General features: G+C 45.2%; 1 protein-coding gene across 4 annotated transcripts in view; it reads left to right on the forward strand.

The window, feature by feature from the left end:
• macrod2 (mono-ADP ribosylhydrolase 2) overlaps positions 1-21,529 on the forward strand; it is a 416,409-nt gene that overhangs the window by 262,354 nt on the left and 132,526 nt on the right. For all 4 annotated transcript variants that reach the window (XM_028988161.1, XM_028988164.1, XM_028988162.1 and 1 more), the window contains exon 6: positions 6,216-6,337. In XM_028988161.1, coding sequence (XP_028843994.1) covers positions 6,216-6,337 — 122 coding nt within the window. The remainder of the gene's footprint in view (positions 1-6,215; positions 6,338-21,529) is intronic.

Consider the following 21,529-nt stretch of genomic DNA (forward strand, 5'->3'; position numbering starts at 1 on the left):
TCACGGTTCTGGATCACTCTGCAGCAAAGACGATGCAGCCTTTGGCGAGCGTAATCAAATCTAGTCCCGTTAGTTCGGGTCTGGGAGAAATGAAGTGTTGGAGGGGTCCGGAAAACTCACCACGACAGCCGCGCGACAAAAACCTGTCAAATATTTCCAGCGTGGCGCGACGTTGATGTGGTGATTTATGCTCTTCATGCATAATTCAGCTGTTTCTCGTGTACATACATTGACTGTGGAGTTGGACTCACCGCACTCTCCGCTTTTGCGGTTTATAGTACGGCGGGTCGTTTATCGAAGGGATTAACCGCGCTGACGTAAACTAATGCGGTGCAACGGTACCACCTCAAATTGAAGCCATTACTCTCTGTCAGACGCTTACTCCACCTCCACGCCGCCACAAACCTCTGTCTCGGTCTCGTGACACCCGGTGCACTGTCCCATCGTCAGGAAGGCACGCCGATCTTCCTCATCACGGGCTGACGAGGTCAAGCCTCTGCTGATTCTGATTCGTCCGTATTTTTCATAGATTTGGTTTGCAGTCATAATGACTGGTGAGGTCAGAAGGTCAGGCAGCACGTTTTGGATGATCCGTGATTGGCTCTTGAGGCGATTGAGTGATGATTGTTGTGTAGGATTCACCTTCCATGGCGTCTGCTATTGTTTGTGTATTTTTAGTGCATGGATTGCACACACTGCAATTCTCTTTTGGGTTCTATTCTCTCACTATCCATAACCACTTAATTTTGTGGGCATTGGAACCCATCCCATCTGCTAGAAACCTCACTTCGGCAGCGTTTCCATGTTCATGGTGCATCAGGCTGCCATGCTGAACCATATTGCCACAGTGACAGTCGACCAGTCCGTCATCATCATGTAACCTGCTCCCAACACAAAACATTAGAATACAAATGATTTTCATGATATTGGCTTCATTCTTTTGATGTTTTCTTATCTGGTGGAATGACCAACAGTGCCAGCATCAAGACAGTGAAGAGTCTTTTTTTTAAAAGAGGATCCTAGAATCACTTCCAGTACTTTTAACCAATGAAGGCAGAACACGGTGATTAGAGTGCTCTAGAAAAGCTTTCAGTGAAACAGCATTGAAATGAAGAAATACAATCTTGGTAAAATACCTTGATTTGAGACTGAAAATATCATTCTAAGGCTTTCAGAAATATCATGGCCATCAGTGTTAACACTCCAGCCTTGTTCAGTTCGGCAGCAGACAATGTACCCTTCAAGCAGCCTGTTTTCCTTTTTATTATTTCTGATGGACGTGCCTCGCTATTTAGCTGAAGGTCATTTGTTGTATTGACCAGGTTGTTCGGCATTATTAAACAGTGAAGTACCTTGAGTGGATTATTGCTTACATTTTGAATTGAGATGACATCACAAACCCGATAAACCCCCAGCAATGGTGCTGCCTTATCCAGGTTGCTCTTGAGGACGGCCCCGTGGACCTTGTTGGATTTTCCATTTCCATCTTTTACCTCAGATATATGAAAATCCTTTGCTGCATCCAGTTGACATCGGCTGCAATCTGCCCTGATATTAAAAATCCAAATTTCCTCATTTTGAGATCAGAAAAATTGAGCGTAGAGAACTCAGAGCTCAGGTGTGCTGCCATAAAACTCATTAAGCAACAATCAAGCCACCAGTCAAGTTCTCTTCTTCTTCAGTTAACCCATCTAGAGGCGCTGGAACCTAATTCTTACCTGAATTCCTTAATGGGCTGTAAGTCATTATGCGCTTTGTTGGTTCTTAAGTGCAGAGATAATTGCGACGGGCGGAGCGAGCCCAAGTTTTGATTATTATCTGACGACTCGTGAATTTGAATAAATCTAATTGCGCCTCGGCAATTTATCATGCAAAGTGTTTTTAATGTAGCATGGTGAATAGGGAAAAGCCATAATCCCCCCCCCAGCCAGCAGTGGACTTCACGTCATGAATATGCTGGGACAGTAACATGCTGAGCTCTTCAATGTTCTCCGGTTCAGATGGAAGGAGGGACTCCAGTACGGCAGTGTTTTGTGTACACAGCAGTTTTGGGCCATAACCAACTCTGACCCTTTGAGATCTCCAGATTTTAAAAGACATTGATCTTTTACTTCCCCTTCTTCCCCGGCCTCATGAATTTCTAAAGCCCCGGCACTGTTCCTCTTCCGGACAGAAGAGGCATTCCAGTCAATCTCTGTGCTCCAACCTGGATGGTCTAGGCTGGCTTGTAAAAGAAGGATTAAGCCTCTAGTGCTGACTGGGAGGAGAAGGTATGGAAACGCTTTGCTGTGTGGGTGGGTAAAGTTTTTACACTCACTTCCTGTGGCTGTTGAGGCTAATGTTCTAAATGTCATTTGCATTAAATATGCAGTAATACTTTAGCTTGTTTTATGAAATACTCGAATGGAAGTAAAATATTAAATAATGTCATATAGATATCTACTAAATGAATCCCTAACTGAACACTATAAAAAGCCTTGAGTTCTAATTAGCTAGCAAAAATGAACAATACGGTGGGATTATGAAGGTATTTGCCTGCATTTTAATTTTGTAAAATAATAACAGAAATGAAGACGTGTCTTGAAAGCCCCACCCCCATTTCTGAGTTCTCCTTTCTTTGAAAGCTTGTCATTTTGGGAGGGGAACATTGCAGCCTGTTCAGGAATACTGAAAAAACAGCAATTATGCCCTAAATAATTTGCCAGAGAAGCAGGTAGCGCTGAAGCAGCAGCTCTTTGAAGTCTCTTCTCCTGGTGCAGCCCACCGAAGTCGCGCCCGAGCAGAAGGCTCTCGATTCTGTTTGAAGGTGGCGTTTGATGTCAGATCGAGGCAGCTGGTGGCGAACCTGCCGGACAGGCTTAATGCCATCTGGCGACGGCGAGGGCCCCGGTACTTGGATTTTATTGCTGTCCATCTCAGGGTCTGGCCTGTCCAAACAGGAGGGCTTGGTGTAGGTCTGCACCCTGTACAACTCTTACCATGAGGCAACAGGGCAATTAATCCAGACCCTCTGCAGCGCTGCAGCTGTCACATGACCTGCCAATGACGCGCCATTCAAATTCAGTCAATAATGAAAGCACAGACCTGCCCACTAGGAAAAGCAATATTTTGCAAATGAATTACTGAGATGGCTGCACACTGGATCTGGACATCCAGGGTCTCCTGTGTACATTATATCCTCTTTCCATGGCTAGACCATGACCAGACGAATTCCTGGTTCTGCTGAACGATTCTCTTATTTAAAGATCATGGAGGAAAAGGCTGGCGCCTTCGCTGGGAAATGTATGCAACCTTTCGAGACACGCTGCGTTGCGTAAGTGCCCTTGACGTCTGGCTCTCAGGTGATTGTGTGCTTTATGGCTGCTGATTGAGGCGGCCTGCCGGAGCAGACGTCTCCCCGGGATGATTACTCAACACCCCAGCCTCCATTATGTACAACCCTTCCCATGTCGAGGCGCTTGGTTGCGCACGCCAAGATGTAAGTAAATGTCATGAAGCGCTCTTCAGAGTGCGAGGTATTTTTAGCCAAAAGGACTCATCCGACGTGCACAGTTCGTCCTTGTGCTGCATGCTTGTTTGAGACTTTTTTTTTTTTTTTTTGAAGGTTGGTGTGGAAATGCATGCAAATGACATGCTGAAAGCGCCCTGCCCTTCTCCACAAAAGATGTTATGAGTCAATTTGCATGATTAAGGCGTGGCAAATGTTCCAGACATTTCTGACTGATGCAAACAGAGCAGTTTGGTTCGCATTAGTCACGGTAGTCACATTCAAACGGCAGTTCGACTGCTGTTGTGTCATTTTGTCCGAGTCGCAACATCTTGCTGTAAAACTTTTTTAGGACTCCGTTGCTGGAGGATCTATTTTTAATGACTGGGGGTTTCAGAAGACTGTGAGGTGCATGACGTGTTTTTACAGGATGGGCCACATAAGCATCCCTGCTGGGAAATATATATTTCTGCAAGAGGAGAGAACATGCTCATTACATTCACAGATCTTGCAGGAAGTAGTATCAGCTGCATGCCTGAACTCTGGTTTGCTGCGAATGCATATTTTTCACATTATTTTCCTGTATAACATGTCCTGAAGGGATCTTTTGATCCTCCATGATGAATAAGTGTCTTCTGGGAAAAGAAAAGCAGTCGCGACGAGCCTTAAAATGATTGTCCTGATTGTGAGGTGGTGCCAATGTACCAGACGGAACCGCTGGAGCACAGGGGTTATGAGGCGCCGTCCCAGCTCAGAAACTGCATTTAACTGAACTGGCGGGGTCCGCGAGTCACCTGACCTCCAGCAGCCCTCTGCACTGGGTAATGGACATGCGGTGGACAGTTGGAGGTGACTTTGACGAGCGGGGGCCAAGCAAACGCCTGTGACCGTCCGTAATTACAGTACATCGCACTTGTGAAATGGTCAGTAGTTGCAACCTAATTACATAATTTAACGTAGCTACTGAGGCGTAGTATGAGCCGTGGTAATTACACACAAATTATACAGGATCTTACAGGAAATTATACAGCGTTTAAAAGTAGCCCGGCTGTTTGAAAGGGGACCAGAATGTGTGTGTATGGGCCCGGCCTGGCCCTCCTTGCAGCGATTACGCGGCGTCCGTCTATTTCCATACGGTGCTGCCGTTTGTCATCATTACGTTTCAGGAAAGAATGCCGTCCATCGGTGCGGTCGGTGCGGCTTGAACTTTTGCACGGGCCCAGCCTCCGCCCAGCAGAGTCAGCAGTTGTTAATGGCCTGCATGTGTGCCTGGATGCGACGGGGTGGAAGCGCTGCGAGACAGATGAAGCTCATCTCCGTGTTAGTCACCGCCAAGCAGGGAAAAGCGATAAAGGGAAAGCATTTTGAGCAACAAAAAAAGAAAGAAAAAGAAAAACGAAACAAAGGATGAATCACCTGATTGTGCTTTCTGAGCCCGTCTTTCATGCAAATGTACAGCCTCCTGTGAGGTCTGGATATAGCACTTCACATGCACAGTGGATGGATGTATTATACATGCATTAAAAGCCACCCTTGGCCGACACATACATTGAAAGAATACTTCTGGGTCGCACTTAGACGTTCACCGTTCCTCCGTTTAAATATTTCAGAGGTCATAGAATCCTCCCATAATCGCCCTATTTCACTCTTTTCATTCCTCGAACGATCCATGTGTTTCATGCTCCTTGATGCCTCATTGCTTTCTTTTTTTTATGTATTTTTTTTCTCATGTGAGATGAATGTTGTTTTACGTTCTCCTGGTCAATTCATAATCACGTCTCGCAGCGATGAGAACGCGTCAATACCTCTAAGCGCTTTTATTCCGGAGGGATTCATCCCTGACCTCTGACCCCCGAGCCTCCCTTTAATGCCGAGTTTTTACGATGTTATTTTAAATAAGTTCCTGGACAAAAACCTCTGTCAAAAGAAAAACTCTTAATGACCCCAACCCTTAATAACCCTCCCTGCCTCTCAATTTACTTCAAACTTATGCCATGGAGGTGACCAATGGAAGGCTGCTGTCTGCTACTTGGTCATATGCTATAGATCATAGATGTGCTCTGATTGTCAAGATAATCTGAATTAGCTTAATGTCCAGAGAACATCTTCATTGAAATTCAGTGATGCCACCCATGGCAAAGCCCAGTTTCATACTTCAACATGTCTACAAGGGTGTAAGAGTATTTAGCTTCAAACATGTGTTGCTTTGTCAGCTACCGCAGAATCCCACTTCCAATGGAACCGTGAGAACGAGCCGCCGGCGTCATTGTTCTATAGCGCCTTCTGCTTACCTTCTCTTATTTGCCTGTACCGCCGGTAAGATTAAATTAAAGCTGGTTGCGCTGCCATGGCTCCGATCCCCAGACGGGTGGAGTTCTGACTGACAGATGCACAGAGAGAGAGAGCCAGATGAATAATTGAGTGGATTGTATAAAAGAATGCCATAATTGATTTTCTATCCGTGCTGCCGTTTCATTAACTGAATAAAAGCACCTTTTTTTGGTACATTTTCCAAATCTGAGCAGGACCCTGAACTTTGTTTGCATTTCTGGATTTTATTTATGGATCGGGAGGGAAAGAGCAGTATCTCATTTCATCAGGGACCAACTGCCTGGACAGTAATAGATATTAAACACTGTTAAAAACACACATTTTCCTTTCTAGGACATCTATGTCATGCGATGTGCCACTCATGCTTCAAAGACATTTTGCTTTTTCTCCCCAACAGATGTGATCCACACTGTGGGACCAATAGCCAAAGGACACGTGGGCTCAACCCAGAGAGAAGACCTGGAAGGCTGTTACAAGAATTCCCTCCAGCTGGTGAAGGAGAACAGCCTACGCTCGGTGGTGAGGACCACAGAATTTTTTTATGTCTGTCCCTGCAGTCTTGTCCCAAGCGATGTCTGGGACCAGAGGGACTTGTGGGTCTGCGATTTGGTGACAGATTGCTGTCTTATACGGGAAACAGGCCCTTATAAGGCTCTGTTTGAGTGAGTTCTGTGGAAACTCGCCAGCAGATTGGCTTTATTTAGATCCGTTTCTTTCATTGTTCAAACGCGTTGGGATGGACTGCTGTCTGCTTTCATCCAATCAAAGGCTTTGGGAGAGCAAATGTTTGGAGTCTGGCTTAAAAAACGGCTTTCTGAACTGATGCCAAGGTGCGTATTCAAAAAAGCTGCTTTGATCACCTTTACAGGAAGTGGTTCTGCTTTGATTGTCATCGTGTAACAACATGAATCTTTGTGACCCGAAGGCTGATCCACGTTTTCATTTATCGGCTCCGTTTCTCAGTTCTCAGTTCCATTTTAAGAAATAACAAAAGTTTAATGAACTATCATGCAAAAGTTAGAAGTTCCAGCTGTGACGGGCCTGGCGGCCATGAGAGTGATGAGTTGCCGACACCACTCCACTTTATTCTCACATGATGTACGGCGATGTTTACTCACACTATGTGCCGTTGAGCGATATCAAAACATCGCTCTAATGCCAATGCTCTTGCACTTGATCTGAAGAAATCCTTTGCTTGAGTGGGACACTCTCTCTCTCTCTTGATGTGGTTTGTATCTCAAGGTAACTTTGTAGGTCAGTATTGCCATGTCTGGTCTACCTGGCCACACAGACACACCAAAAATAACAGCTTCAAGCGTCACTGGCAAGAGAAAAGATGTAAGCAAGACAACGTCTACTTTATGAACTCTTGAGGAGCAAAATCATAGTTTTCTCAAATGTTGCTCAGCATGTTGCCCCATTTTCCGAAAGAAGTAAGTCTGTCTCCTGCTAACGCTGTGACGTCTGTACTGATTGTCTGTTCTCATTTGCTTCAGAGGTGAAGTTTCATTGTTTTTCTTCTCTACCTAAGGATCACAAGTGAAGAGTTAAGACTTTTGTCGGGTTCATTAACCAGATGAACAATCAGACAGCCACTTACTGGGAGTGCAGATCAGAGGCTGTCCAGGATTACAGTCCACAGCAAAGGTCAGAAGTCAGTGGCTGATTATCACGATCGCCTAGGAACATCTGAAGGGTTGACTTGTTGCAGTCTGGCTGTTGGTCTCGCAGACTGTTTTTTACTGAGCTACAGTGAGGATAGTAGCATTTGAGATGTTTCTAGGCAACCCTTACCAGTCCTTGGACTGTACAATTCAAGACGGAATTCTCATTTTTTAAAACTTTGAGTATATTACCATGGTGAATAATGGTAATGGCATCTTTAAAAAAAAAGCTGCTCCCCAGGCGCCTGTCATGGCTGCCCATGGCTTAAAAGCAAAAGACACATTTCATTGTGTCACCGTGTACTGTGCTGCGTTTTACAATGACAATCACTTCACTATCACGTTTATAATTTTTGTACATATGGTGATTAAACTTGACTGGAACTACTTGAGGTTCACAAGGTTTATACTCACCATCCAGCCAATCAAATTCGAGCATTCGGTCACTGGAGGCGATTTGTTAAAGTTTTATTACAGTTAAGGGGGCTGGAGGCACTTCTGCTCTCACCGAGTCTTAAGACCAGTCATAAAAATCTCTGTAACTTATGGTCTCTTTATTAAACATTTTCCTGAACCGAGTCTACTGCTGTCTTTGAAATCTCCTCCACCCTCTTTTGAGAGTTGGACATTTCTGCAAATGTCACCTTGCTTCTACAGAGGCCCAAACAGGCAGTGGTGTGAGGGACTTTGGGTCTAATGGCATGACGTCAGACCGCTTACTCTTCCAGCTGCCTGCCCGCTTCCAACATGCGGCACCATCTGGTTCACACGGCTTATGGAATGGACTTCATCAGCGGTGGCCGTGGCCGGAGCGAGTGGCGGAGACTGAGTGCCGATCCCCGCCGCCCCACCATGTTGTGTAGTGCTGGGTCATCAACAGTGAACGCTGATGAGCTCATCTCCAAGGCTCTTGGTGACCTCAGTCGTACCACGTGATGCAGCTGGACCCTCATTAGCACAATGGAGGCCGATTTGTAATAAACCCAATTTACCTGAAGCTAGAAATGTGATCTACGGGACAACACATGGCCACTTTTCATCTGCCCTTCTGCTGACCCGAGGGTTATGAGTTTTTACAGGCCGCGGGGCTGCTGCGCTAAATACTTCATTTCGGCCTCATTACACCATGAAGGGCGGCTGCAGGAAAGCTTCTTAATCCCACCTGCTTTTTTTTTCCTTTTTCGTTTGGCATGCTGCAGCGCACTTCGTTTTTCCACCACGTTCCGCACATCTTATTTAGCTATCTGCCCTATTTATTTATGCAATAAGTGAAATATTTATGAAAGGCATTGCTGTGTTGGTGCTTGGGGTCAACGGCGGCTGGACAGGAAGAATTTTGAAAGCGGCTGTAGAGAGTTGAGTGAGGAAGCCACCAAGAGTATCACCAGGAGTATATTTTCTACCTTGGATTTATTTTTAAAAAGAAAACTATTTCAAATGATAGCTGTAAATTATACAAAGATTAGTTATACCTAAAAAAATAAATAATAATTCTTCTTCCAAAAAAAATATAACGTTAACATATATTTGCTTTGCGCTCATTCAGTGCCTCCATGTAAAGGATATATGTATTTGTAAGTAGCATAAAAGTTACTACAAAACATTTTTTTCTTTTTATGTGGTCTTCTGTGATCTCTTGGCTTAATTGCGTAATTGAGTATTTATAAAATGGCGAAATGTTTCAAATCTTTTTCTACATGTTTGGAGTCATGTGTTTCATCCTCTCTAGGTCAGGCTAAGCTAGCCAAGTGCACCATGATTAAAAATTAGATGGGACATGGTGGCTCTTATGGGATCTCTGTCGATTTTGCTGTGTTAGGCTTGCCGCATGATTGATGATTGTTTGCTGGTTTGCTTCTCATTGATTGTATTCACCTTTGCCTATGAGCCTTTAAACTAATTAGGAAGATGCCGTATGTCCCATACCGGAGAGCTGGACATAGATCAGCTCTGAGACGACTGCGGTTGGTGCGGTGTGCCGAAGGGGGAGGGCTAGGGGACCGTGGAGTGACGGAGCTGTAATGGAGATTCCAGGGCATTACACTGAGATCCAAGTCAAAACAAATTGAGGGATTGGTGGGGGAGGGATCCTATCGCTAAATAAACGGCGGCATAAAGGCCTCAGTCTGGATGATCTCGCCGGCTAATCCCCGCTGGAGAGTTTAGCAGGTGCCAGGAGCGTGTGCTGAGCACCATATTAACCGACAAAAGCTAAGAATATCATTTTAGCCTCTGTTTTCCGGGCCACTTTATTAGACACGGTTTGACTGGATCACGTCCTCTAACACATTTCTGACCATTGATTGAAAACTAGCTCTTAGTTAATGAAGTTTTTACACTCCTGAAATACTTCAGCACTTTATGGGAAACTCTGTATGCCTGTCAAGAAATGAATTGGTGTTAAATAATTTATCTGTGTGTTCGCACGTTTCCTCTCCGCTGTTTTTCCAATTAACTGTGATGGACGTTCTGGAGAGCGCAGTGGAAAGCCGATAATGGCTCACGTCTGCGTTACCTAGAGCCCGAATGCTCCGGATCAGGATGATGAACGTCGGCCGCATTAGTTCGGGTGTGAGGGGCAGCTGGCTGGGATTCCGGATGAATGATGGGCATCGTGTAAAAAAACGAGCCAAGAAACAAGCCGCTTAACCTCCCAAAACGGAGTTCAGCGCTCCCTGGATGAGGAGACGAGTCCAAATCCCGGTTCTTTTGTCTCTGTCCACTCAGAGCGCCACGCCTGCCCCAAATTCACCGTCTGCCGCTTGGACACGGATAAAATATTATCTCAGCAGCATGGAGTCTGGGTTGCTCATATGAATGTGTGTTATTATGATGGGAGTGTTTGCAAATCGTGAAAGAAAATTATTTTCCAAAGTGAATACAGTGAATCTTCATATTGGTGGCCTTGCGGTTAAGGAAGCGGACCCGTAATCAGAAGGTTGCCGGTTCAAATCCCGATCTGCCAAGGTGCCACTGAGCAAAGCACCGTCCCCACACACTGCTCCCCGGGCGCCTGTCATGGCTGCCCACTGCTCACTCAGGGTGATGGGTTAAATGCAGAGGACAAATTTCACTGTGTGCACCGTGTGCTGTGCTGCTGTGTATCACATGTGACAATCACGTCACTTTCTATTAGTGTCTTTTCATACTCTCATACACTGTGTGTGTGTGTGTGTGTGTGTGTGTTTGCACACATTTGCTTAAATACACTGAATAATTGATGAGTGTAATTAAATGTATGTGTGCCTGTGTTCATGTGCACGCTTTTGTGTCTTTATACGCAATATTGTGATAGGTTGTGCAAGCGTATGCTATATGAGCTTCTGTGAGTGTGTGTGTGGTTGTGTGATGAATAATTAATGTGGATGTGAATGTGTGTTTGCAAATCATCACAATACACTAAAGGATTATGAAAATGTTTACATGAGTGTTACTCTGATTGTTTGTGTGTGTGTGTGTCTGTGTGTGTGTGTGTGTGGGAGAGAGGGAGGACGGTCGTGCAGCTCTGCTCAGACCCAGAGGAGACTCAGATTCCAGTCCTGCTCTCCACGGCCAAGAGAACAATCTGTCACGGCCCCCAAAGGCTCAGAGGAGCGGCGAGTGACCGCGGCCCCTTGCTGAGGACACGGCCATCGCCAGCCGCGCTCCGGAACATTAGCCAGGGGAATTGTGGGAACTTGGGCCGGGGTCGGCATGCATTAGCCATGTGCCTACGAAGCTGCAAAAGGTTCCCAGGCACTGAAAATAAATGCAGTAAATAAATAAAACATACATAATGAAAGTGGTGGGCCAGTGGTGGCCTAGCGGTTAAGGAAGTGGCCCCGGAATCCGAAGGTTGCCGGTTCAAATCCCGATTCGCCAAGATGCCACTGAGGTGCCACTGAGCAAAGCACCGTCCCCACACACTGCTCCCCGGGTGCCTGTCATGGCTGCCCACTGTGATGGGTTAATTGCAGAAGACACATTTCACTGTGTGCACCATGTCCTGTGCTGCTGTGTATCATAATGACAATCACTTCACTTTTTTTTTTTTTTTAAACATCTTGGCTCAACCTTGGAGACCGGAGACGGAGCCCACCGTCGGTATTGGCTCCGACCCGGTCACGTCTCGCGGGCTCCGGTTTATGGAGCGTGGCCGGGTATGATGGGCAGCATAGGCATGTTGGGAAAGATCGTTGTCAGCAGCTCTGCTCCCTCTGTTTAGGTAGTGAAGGGGGGGTAGTGGTTGATATATGATCCCCCAGGGGGACACACCATTACCAGGGTGATGATATAACATCCGCATTTGCCCCGTCTGGTTAAATGGTGCTGAAACGATTTTTTTTTTTTTTGGTCTGTGAATAAAAGTCATTTGGAGCCTCTTCTTGTTGTTGTTTCTACCGAGGCATGCTGGGCATAATCAGCATCAGCAGCCCTCTCCTGCCCCTGAGCCACCTGAGCCCCAGTGGACTGTGGGACGCCTGGGGAGTCGGAGGTCGTCTCCTGTCTGTGTTAGTCATGCCAGGCTGGTCTGGCTGAGCTCCGCTCTCCAAAAACAACAAGTCACTTCTGTCCGGGGACGCCGCCATCTGGAAGTCATTCCCGTCTGCGCAGCCTTTCATTTCGGCACTCACTACGCGCCCGGGCAGCATGACCTTTTCCCAAAGAGGAGTAACTGTGTTTACTCAAAACATCATTACCATCTTAACATTCCCAACCACTGGACGGGATATTAGGTGGTTTTTGATGTCGGTTATTGGATTTTATACATCTTTGGTTTTCCTTAAGAAAGCCCTCCGGCGATCTGAGGCCGGCACGACAGTCGGCGCTTTCTCCCAGATGACCTTTCGTATCTTTGATCTTTGACTAATTGCCTCGTGGGTAAGAAAAGAACAGCGTTTGTAATATGGCTGCAGCAGACGCAGACGTGAGGTTTTCCTGAAGGGTTCTGTCATTAGGATCTTCTGGCGGGCGTCTCGTCCGCCGACTGCCGTTTAGGAGCGTGACCCGCCCAGAGTCTATGTTTGGCGGTGTTCCTCCCGAATCCCAGACGGCCTCCGAAGCGTTCTGCAGTCACAACATGCCAGCTATGGGTTCTGCATGGAAAAACCGCAGCTCGCCTGGCGCGAGTGATGAATGGCGTAGCGCGATAAGACCGATTGTCCTCTCCGCATGGCCCTCTCCATTTTCTGCCGTGTCTGCTTTTCCTGCATTTATATTGAACCTGCGGTACATAGATCTGGGCTGAATGGAACCGAGGGGGAAATGCATGTTTTCTCTTCCACGCCAGCACACACAAATAAGTGGAGACGAACCTCCTCTGTGTGAAAATGTGCCTGTCACGTTGAGACGTAATTAGCCTAATCTGCTCAGCACCCAAAATGCTTCTACTCCTCCCATCATGCCACTCAGGTGTGTCTGAATATGATCATAATCACTCTTTTAAAAATATGTATTTTTTCCTATTTTCATTAGGGCTTGAAGTTTGTGGTTGAGCTTCGGCTTCCCCCCCGCTATTGTTTTTATGTAGGAAACTTCCTCCCTCTTTTTAATGCTAATAATTATGAGTAATTTTCACCTGAATGGCTGATTACTTCCAGCGGTGATTTTTATTGTTCGTACACCGTGGCTGCAGTTTGAAATAAGAAATAAATCCTGCTTTTTACAGAATTATGTGTTTTGAGAGACATGGAGCAGAAGTAGATTCATTTTGATATGCTCTACGGTGGTGATGTGGCAAAACAATATTCAACATTACAGTTGTGATCGACAACCAAATACTACCACAATAACCAGCAACACAAACACCAGGACCAACATATTACCACCAACAAGCAACAATATCCACAATGCAAACTACAAAACCAAACTCCAGTAGCAAGAACAGCCAATAACTAACACAATTTTCAATAACCAGCAACACAAAAACCAAATAACTACCAATACTAACAGCTAACCTGTAACTGTCAACAACTTACACTAACCACCTACAACCAACAACAACACAAACACCAAGAACTTAAAACTGACATCCAACAACACAAACAATGCAACAATCCACCACCACCAAACACTAGCACCAACCAACCCTACCTACAAAAACCACCAGAATCCCACAACGCCATCCAACATCCATCTCTTATACAACACCCGTCACCACCAACCAACTATTTCTGGCAAATAACCATCAACGCAAACACCAACATCCAGAAACGATTGCCAACTACCAAACACTAACCGCTTAGTGACAACAGTCACCACCAGACAACAACCAGAACACAGACATCCAATGAGTACTAGAAATAAAGCTAATTAAACACAATGACATGAAAAATATAACAAGATGTTACAAACAATAATAATAGCAATAATAAAATAAATAAAACAATAAAAGCAATAATAATAGTTACTAATATAATAGGTGTGTTCTCATTATTGATTTATTTATTTATTGCATATATCATGCTCCTAAATGTGCTTCTGCTGGTTCATTATCATGAGGCACTAATGCCTTCAAACGAAAGGGAACAAAGAATCCGAGGAGTGAAGGAGGCCTGAAAGCCTGAAAGGGCTTTACAGCGCCATTTCCTGCAGTGTGATTATTTACATATTTAAATCCCGACGTGTAAAACTTTACAGCTCTCCACATCCGTCTTTCTCCCTGGATTTCAGGCAGCCAATTCCCAGAGTGATCAATTAATTTACATTTATGTGCTGAACCGATTACGCACAGAACTTTCTTTACCTTTGCCGTCTCTTTCCCCCCTTCTTGCGCTCGTAAATTATTGTTGCACCACGTAAGTGGCTCCAAAAACTCAATTACCATGTGGCGCTGGGTTGCATAAAGCCTTTATTGTGCGTGTGTGTGTGTGTGTGTGCACGTGGCAAAGTCATAAGCCCCACAAAGCAAAGTCCACGTTGGAAAAGTTTATGAGCCGTTCTTTTAAGCACGGCCACCGCGTACTCTGATAAACCGCGCCTTTAGCAAGAAAAAAAAAAACCTTGGGTACGGGGAAAGCGGAAAAGTGTGCGTAAGTGTGTGGGAACACAGACAGATGGTTTGCAACACGCTGTTAAAGTCATCATTTGCTTAATGTTTTTGCCAAAAACCTGGCGGATGTGAATTTGTTTGTGAACAGGTGTGTGCGCTTTTAAACACGACTCAAACCAGAGAGGCGTTCACCGATCAGTCACGAGCTTCTCTGATTATTGCCTTCTAGTGGTTCCTTATGAGAACAGCACACACTTATATATAAGCTCAAAGGCAACTGGATGGTGCGGATTTTGGCAATTTCACTACAATCCACTAAATTCTCTAAATGCTCCATCTTTTCCATCGTTCTTGCCTGATTTTTCTGATCTTTCTGATTCTGATCTTTATCCAGAGCATGATTAGTTTTTTTCTGCTTCACTCGTCTCATGCTACAGCGCTCCGCCCTTATATTCACCTGTAAGTGATCTTAAGTAGTCTCTCAAGGCTATATTTAACACTTACCCTGTAGATATACTAGAAATGTGGAATGTGTTGAATAAAACCATCACGAATGCATCTCACTCTCAAACGGTCATATCTAAACAGTCATATTTAGTGTGATTTATTCTTTTCAGTGTCTTGAAGCCGTTTGCAACATCGGGTCTCATCCCACCCTGGCACCACTCACATGCTGGCCTGCGGCCTCTGAGATCCCACTGACCCAGTTCCACACACTGGTACTGTCAGGGCGGCGCGCTTTAAAAGGTCACAACGTCACATCGATACATCTCCGCCATTCGTCAGATGTGGAACGTAGGCAACTGTAGGCCAATTAAGCCCAATTAAGGCGGTGACGGGCGTTAATGAGCAGAGAAAGTGTAATTACCTGAGAGGCCTGGAATGGATAAACTGGGGCAAGGAGCTGCTCCCCTTCCCCTGACATTTGGCATTAATAAGTCTGGCCCTGTGTAGGGTTGGGCGGTGAAATGTATGTAAAATGTGACATTTCGGCTCAGCTCGTAGCTGATTGGGATGAGGAGATCGACCGATTCGCCCCGCTGAGTGAGCGTAATTATGGGCCTCAGTCGGATCCTCGTGTTGGGATTGCTGGTGTTCACGTAATGTGGTGGGATAGTTATGTTGCTCTCTGTGGCGGGTGTAAACTGATATGTATGTGAACTTTTCTAGCTTGGGGCCAGCGACAGCCAATCAAATCCATAATGCTTTTTTCCTGAATGGGAACACTTTGGCCAATCAGTCAACTTTGTTCCGGCTATGTTGTAGCAAGAAAGAAACGACAATTCTGTGCTCTCTGCACTTCAGGCACGTCCACCATCAAATGCTGACAAGAAAGTGTTTACCGCGGTGTTAATATGGTTATTTTACTTTAACAAATTAAATATACAAAATGTGATTATCATTAATTTTGCACTCATTTCCATCAGGCTTAGGGGAATTTGTCGACTCTAAGTAAAGTCTGGAATAAAAAAATTGATCCCCTGCTAATTTTGTAAGTTTGCCTACTTACAAAGGAATGATCAGTCTATACTTTTATTGGTAGATTTATTTGAACAGTCAGAGACTCTAAACTACTTTCATTTCTGGTTCCCAGTTGTATTTTATAGAGGTAAGGAGCTAACATTGGGAGCTTTTCAACTCGTTTTCTGTATAAATGACACCGTCCATAGAAGCAATCAATCTATCCAGGTTCCAAACTCAGCACCATAGCCAAGACCAAATAGCTTTCCAATGATGTCAGGGAGAAGATTGTGGACCTGCACAAGGCTGGAATGGGCTACATGTTAAGGTCTTGGAGTGGTTTAGTCAGCCTCTAGAGCCTAATCCCATATATAATCCATGGAGGGATCTGAAGGTTCGAGTTGCCAACCATCAGCCACAAAACATTAATGTCTTGGAGAGGATCTGCAAAGAGGAGTGGGACAAAATCCCCTCTGAGATATGTGCATGTTTGGCAAAGGTATCAAATACTTATGCTAATTACTTCGTAATTATTTTTTAAATGATTTAATACCCTACTGTGTTGGTGTGTGCACAGGCATATACATACTCTTACCACTGTTATCCACCCTTTTAACATTAAAAGTTAACGGTAAAATGATATTATTTTTGCATGACAGTCAACCATAGTAAAAGATTCTTGTGTCAGAAGGTTTCATTTGAAATATTAGTATTTGACCTAAAGTGTAAAATAGTAAAAAAAAAAAAAAAAAAAAAGAAGTCTGAGACAGATTCAAAATAAACTAGAAACTAGTCCATGAAGAAGGGCACTAAGTGATTAGAATACACACTCACACTCTGATGATGAGAATGTCATCACCTCACCATCCCTCGAGGACACAACAGGAGTGTTTGTCTTTGACAGCGTTAGATATGATGACCCCTTGGGGTAAATACCGAGCGCACTGTCCTGCGTGCTTCTGGGGGCGGGGTGAGGTAGGCGCTGATGTTTCGACAGATTGCTTTCCGGCCGCGGCGGAGTTTGTTGGGATGAGTCCTTGTTTACATCATTATGGTTAATTAACAGGCAGAAGCGGTCCAGTGGGGAGCGCACACAAACGGACAGAGCTGTCGCTTGTTCGCACACTCACACACACACACACACACATGCAAAGACAGACACGCGGAGACAGCTGTTTTTTTATTGACGCCATGCTATCCCAGTGGACGTCGCCAACATTGCCCTGACGCATTCGGTCATTCTGTCACCTCCTGAGAGACCCAACCTGTGTAGGGACTGTCCGGCTCCGGAGCATCTGATGCGATAATCACGAGGCTCTTGTGATGCAGAGAAGGTACTGAAGAAATAATAAAAAAAAGGGGGGCTTTGGTCCATTGTGGTTTTGTCCCTTTTCTAATTCGTCACTCTGCCGCCGGTACTGTTACGCATGGGGGCTTTTTCAATTTAATACCCTGCAGATGGATATTTTAATTATTACTGAATCAATAGTAATGAGGGCTATGAAGTTGAGCCTTCTGCTTAATGCGTTTAATTAAAGTCACAAAGCATGACGTTTAACATGACACTGCATCACAGAGGAAGTCACTTCATCAGTAATGGATGTAAAAGTAAGCAATTAAACCGGAGCGCCAAATAATAGTGCTCACGCTTATATTCTCTGGTGCGGCGCTCGCCAGATCGGCAATTATCGGCAAGTCCTGATTTAGTGGACTTCGCATTTTCTCGCGACTCTTCACCCCCCCCAACCACCATCACTGGAGTCGTTTTCCCCATCAACAGCACGACCCGACTTCCCAAACGAAGATTTAATGCATGTGATCTAGTGCGGATTTTGGATCGGGATCTGGGCTAAATTATAGTTATCTCACTCACAGATCCAGGTCGCGGCTTCACAATCCCGTCCCAGGACATTGGGCGCATTCGAGAAAAACTGAATGAGCAAACATTTTTGCAAAGATTCATCACCATAAAAGCTTGCTATAATATTTGAAACGATTACAGAGCCAACTGTGGGAAAGAGACTCAGGCTCTAGCCATGCATATGTGACCGCATATCAAACAAGACCCGGTTGCAATAATGGAATTAAGATATTTGAACGCATTAATTGTTTCAGTGTTATGACACAATTACAAACAGGTCACTTTCTTTGTGACTGTCTGCAAGATGGACGTTTCCAGCCAAAGGTTTGGACACACCTGCTCATTAATGGGTCTTGCATCTTTATACATTGTAGAGCAAGATGAAGGACTATGAAATAACACGTGTGCGGTAATAAACACACACGTATTTTTATTTGCATCTCTCCAAAGCAGGGAGCATTTGCTGTGACGGCAGCATTTCACACTCTTGGCTTGTCGCCACCACCTTAGATTAGACAACGGGGACGGTTTCAAACTGTCCTGAAGGTTTCTAATCATTTACTCATGTTAGTGAGCATCTCATGAAGCAGCTTTTGATGATGTGAACAAAGCAGCCATGAAAGTAAAAAGATAAACTTTCTCCGACTACAAAGAATATTAAATATGTGTGTAGTATTGCATTCTATAAACTGGCCTCTGGCTTAGTCTCCATAACCGGCATGGAGATGGTTCGTCCAAACTTCGGACTGCTGCTGTACATACGAATGTACAGCAGCAGCAAAATGTTTCATTTGTCCTTTCTAGTGAGATTGTTGATGCACATGAATGCTGAGTGTGTGCAGGTCAGAGGCGCAAGGAGAGTTTTATGTTTTATTTACAGTGAGATATGTTGCTCGCCTTGTCTAATCTGATGTTTATGCGGGAAATGCACAACATTTGTTCATATTACAGTCGGTGCACGAGCAGAAACCTACAGAACAGATGTTTCTGCGGCAGTAAATGGACAGTAATCTGAATCTTCTCCATTTCTTAAACATCGCTGCGCAATATAGCAGATGGTTTCTCTCCTGACAAGTTCTGAATGAAGAGCGCGGGCCTCTCGATGCACACTCGGCCTGGTGGCAGGTGCCAGGCCTGTATTTACACCTCGCCCTGCACCGATTGACTTCCTGCCGTGCCGACGAAGGCCCGGCTGGCTGGAACACATCCTGTGACCTCAGTGTCGATATGCATGCTAATGAATAAATAAATCAATAAATAAACTGATACATTTCTGGATTTGATCATTACAGCATCCAGGGCGAGGCTGAAGGGCACGGTGACAGATGATTTTTGGTCGGCGTTGAGTGAAGGAACATGCCTGGAGAAAGTTTCACCTCGTTACTCAGCCCAGTTCCACTCCTGCTGTCGCTTGCTCCTCCGGGGGTAATACAAGCAGGGGAAGATTAAATTAAATCACAGGCGCTCATTCTTTACATGCAGGAAATCTCCGAGACAATTTGTTCCGGTATCACTGTGCATCATGTAAGCTGCAAATCACATCCATGTTCTCCTCTTTGGAGCTGGTAACCTTGTAGTCATTGTAGTGTACAGGCTTGATTAGTTACCTGTCATCATGCCATATTTCATATGTTCCAAATAATATTCCTTAGTAAATAAAGATGATCCCCAAAGATGGTTAGAGTGGCTCCTCCTCTTTTGTAAAAATACCAATTAATGTGTGCAGTGCATATTGTCACAGCATGTAACAAATGTAAAGAGTAGCTATCATTTTACAGTACACATCAAATGCTGTTGTAGCGATCGAGTTTGAATGTGTGCAGGTCATGTTGCACATATTTGCTTGATAAGATGACGTGACGGGATGAGAGCTGGAAAAAAAGTGAAGTGAAGTGATTGTCACATGTGATACACAGCAGCACAGCACACGGTGCACACAGTGAAATTTGTCCACTGCGTTTAACCCATCACCCTGAGTGAGCAGTGGGCAGCCATGACAGGCGCCCGGGGAGCAGTGTGTGGGGGCGGTGCTTTGCTCAGTGGCACCTTGGCGGATCGGGATTCGAACCGGCAACCTTCTGATTATGGGGCCACTTCCTTAACCGCTAGGCCACCGTTGCCCCGTGTTGGAAGAGCGCACCGCATCTGATGCCGATGTGCGCTTTGGTGCGCGTGGTGAGCGGGAGCTCTTATCAGGCAAGTGGGGCTCCCCCCCCCGCTGGGCCCGGGCTGGGTGCGTTTGCTGGGCCCGGCGCTTTAATCACGAGAGCCCCGCCGCCACGCAGCAGATCAGCGCCGTCATTACCCCACAAGGTCACGGCTAACGAGAGCTGCCGCTACCTGCCTACACTGATTGACTTTCCATATTTACTTTTTTATTTAAATGAGCACAAACAAACGGCTGCTTGGGCATTCACGCGGCGCGCCGCACAGACTCATGGGCAGGAGAGTCAACAGGGAAGAGCGAATCCGGCGCGGAACGTTCATCTCCTAATAACTTTCTTTTATAACGCCACCGGTAACAAAATCTCTACGGGTTTATGCGAGCAAGGAACGTACCTTTCTGTTCCGGCTCAGCTGAGTACAGTGTGCGGTCGTGGCGACCAGGCCCCTCCCCCCCGGCGAGAGAAGCTAATTTAGAGTTATAGGACGTGTTGGTGTTAAATCGTCTTGAATAATTCTTTCCGAGAAGCGTAATGTGCCAGGTTAACACTCGCTGTTTTGGTGGAATAATGACCTTGATGTTGCGGGTGAGCCGCATGCTGCCTCCTGAAGTCCATTACCAGCCCGTTAGTTTTGCTCGCGTTGAGAGAGGTCGTTCTCCTTTGCACCTTTTTCACTCTTCTGCCATCTGGCAGGAGACTCAGGACAATACAAACACGCGCAGCACATTTTAGGAACAGCTTTTAGCCCAGTGCTGTAAGACTATTCAACACACAATAACAGGACACACAATAAACATTTATTTGATGTAAATTACACACCCATGTTACTCAAATTTATTTCATTTTTTTGGCACTCTTTTGTCTTCTATGTTCTGCTTGAGGTGCATATGTCTCGTGTGTAGAGATGGTACAATTTCATTGTGCTTGGTACATTGTACATTGTACTCTGTTCATTTGGCAGTAAACTACTTGAACTTTAATGCCGTGCAGCGCTGGTTCCAGACCAGCTTCGTTCCTGCGTGTCAGGATTTCACAGCACGCATATTCCTTGTTTTCTAGAACCTTCCAGGAGTGGCAAAATTGATATGGATTTTTTTTCTACTGTAGCTGATTATCGCTCTTGGAATTGGAACACGTCTGGATGCTAAAGCGCATGTGGCCCGGTCACCTGATTAAATACGTGCCTGATTCCCTAAATAGCCGTCAAAATTTTACAAAACTGCTCCAACAGCCGGCCTCCAACCTGTTAATGTGCTCTGGCAGGTGTGTGCTGTTCCTCTGATGGTGTGTGTGTGTGTGTGTGTGTGTGTGTGTGTGTGTGTGTGTGTGATTGAGAGGGAGGGACTCCAACTGTGAGATTTCTTGTATGCATGTAATACCAGGCACCTAATCCCCCCTACAATGATTGAATAATTATTAAGAAAAAATACATCAAAATTCTGTTTGTTTTTCAGAATCATTGCAGTGATTATCTTGGATTATCATATATCATGATGTAATGTAATGTAATGTATGGGGCAGTGGTGGCCTAGCGGTTAAGGAAGCGGGCCCTGTAATCAGAAGGTTGCCGGTTCGAATCCCGATCCGCCA

This window comes from Denticeps clupeoides, chromosome 8 (genome assembly GCF_900700375.1).
Source record: "Denticeps clupeoides chromosome 8, fDenClu1.1, whole genome shotgun sequence".
In the NCBI taxonomy this organism is placed as follows: domain Eukaryota; kingdom Metazoa; phylum Chordata; class Actinopteri; order Clupeiformes; family Denticipitidae; genus Denticeps; species Denticeps clupeoides.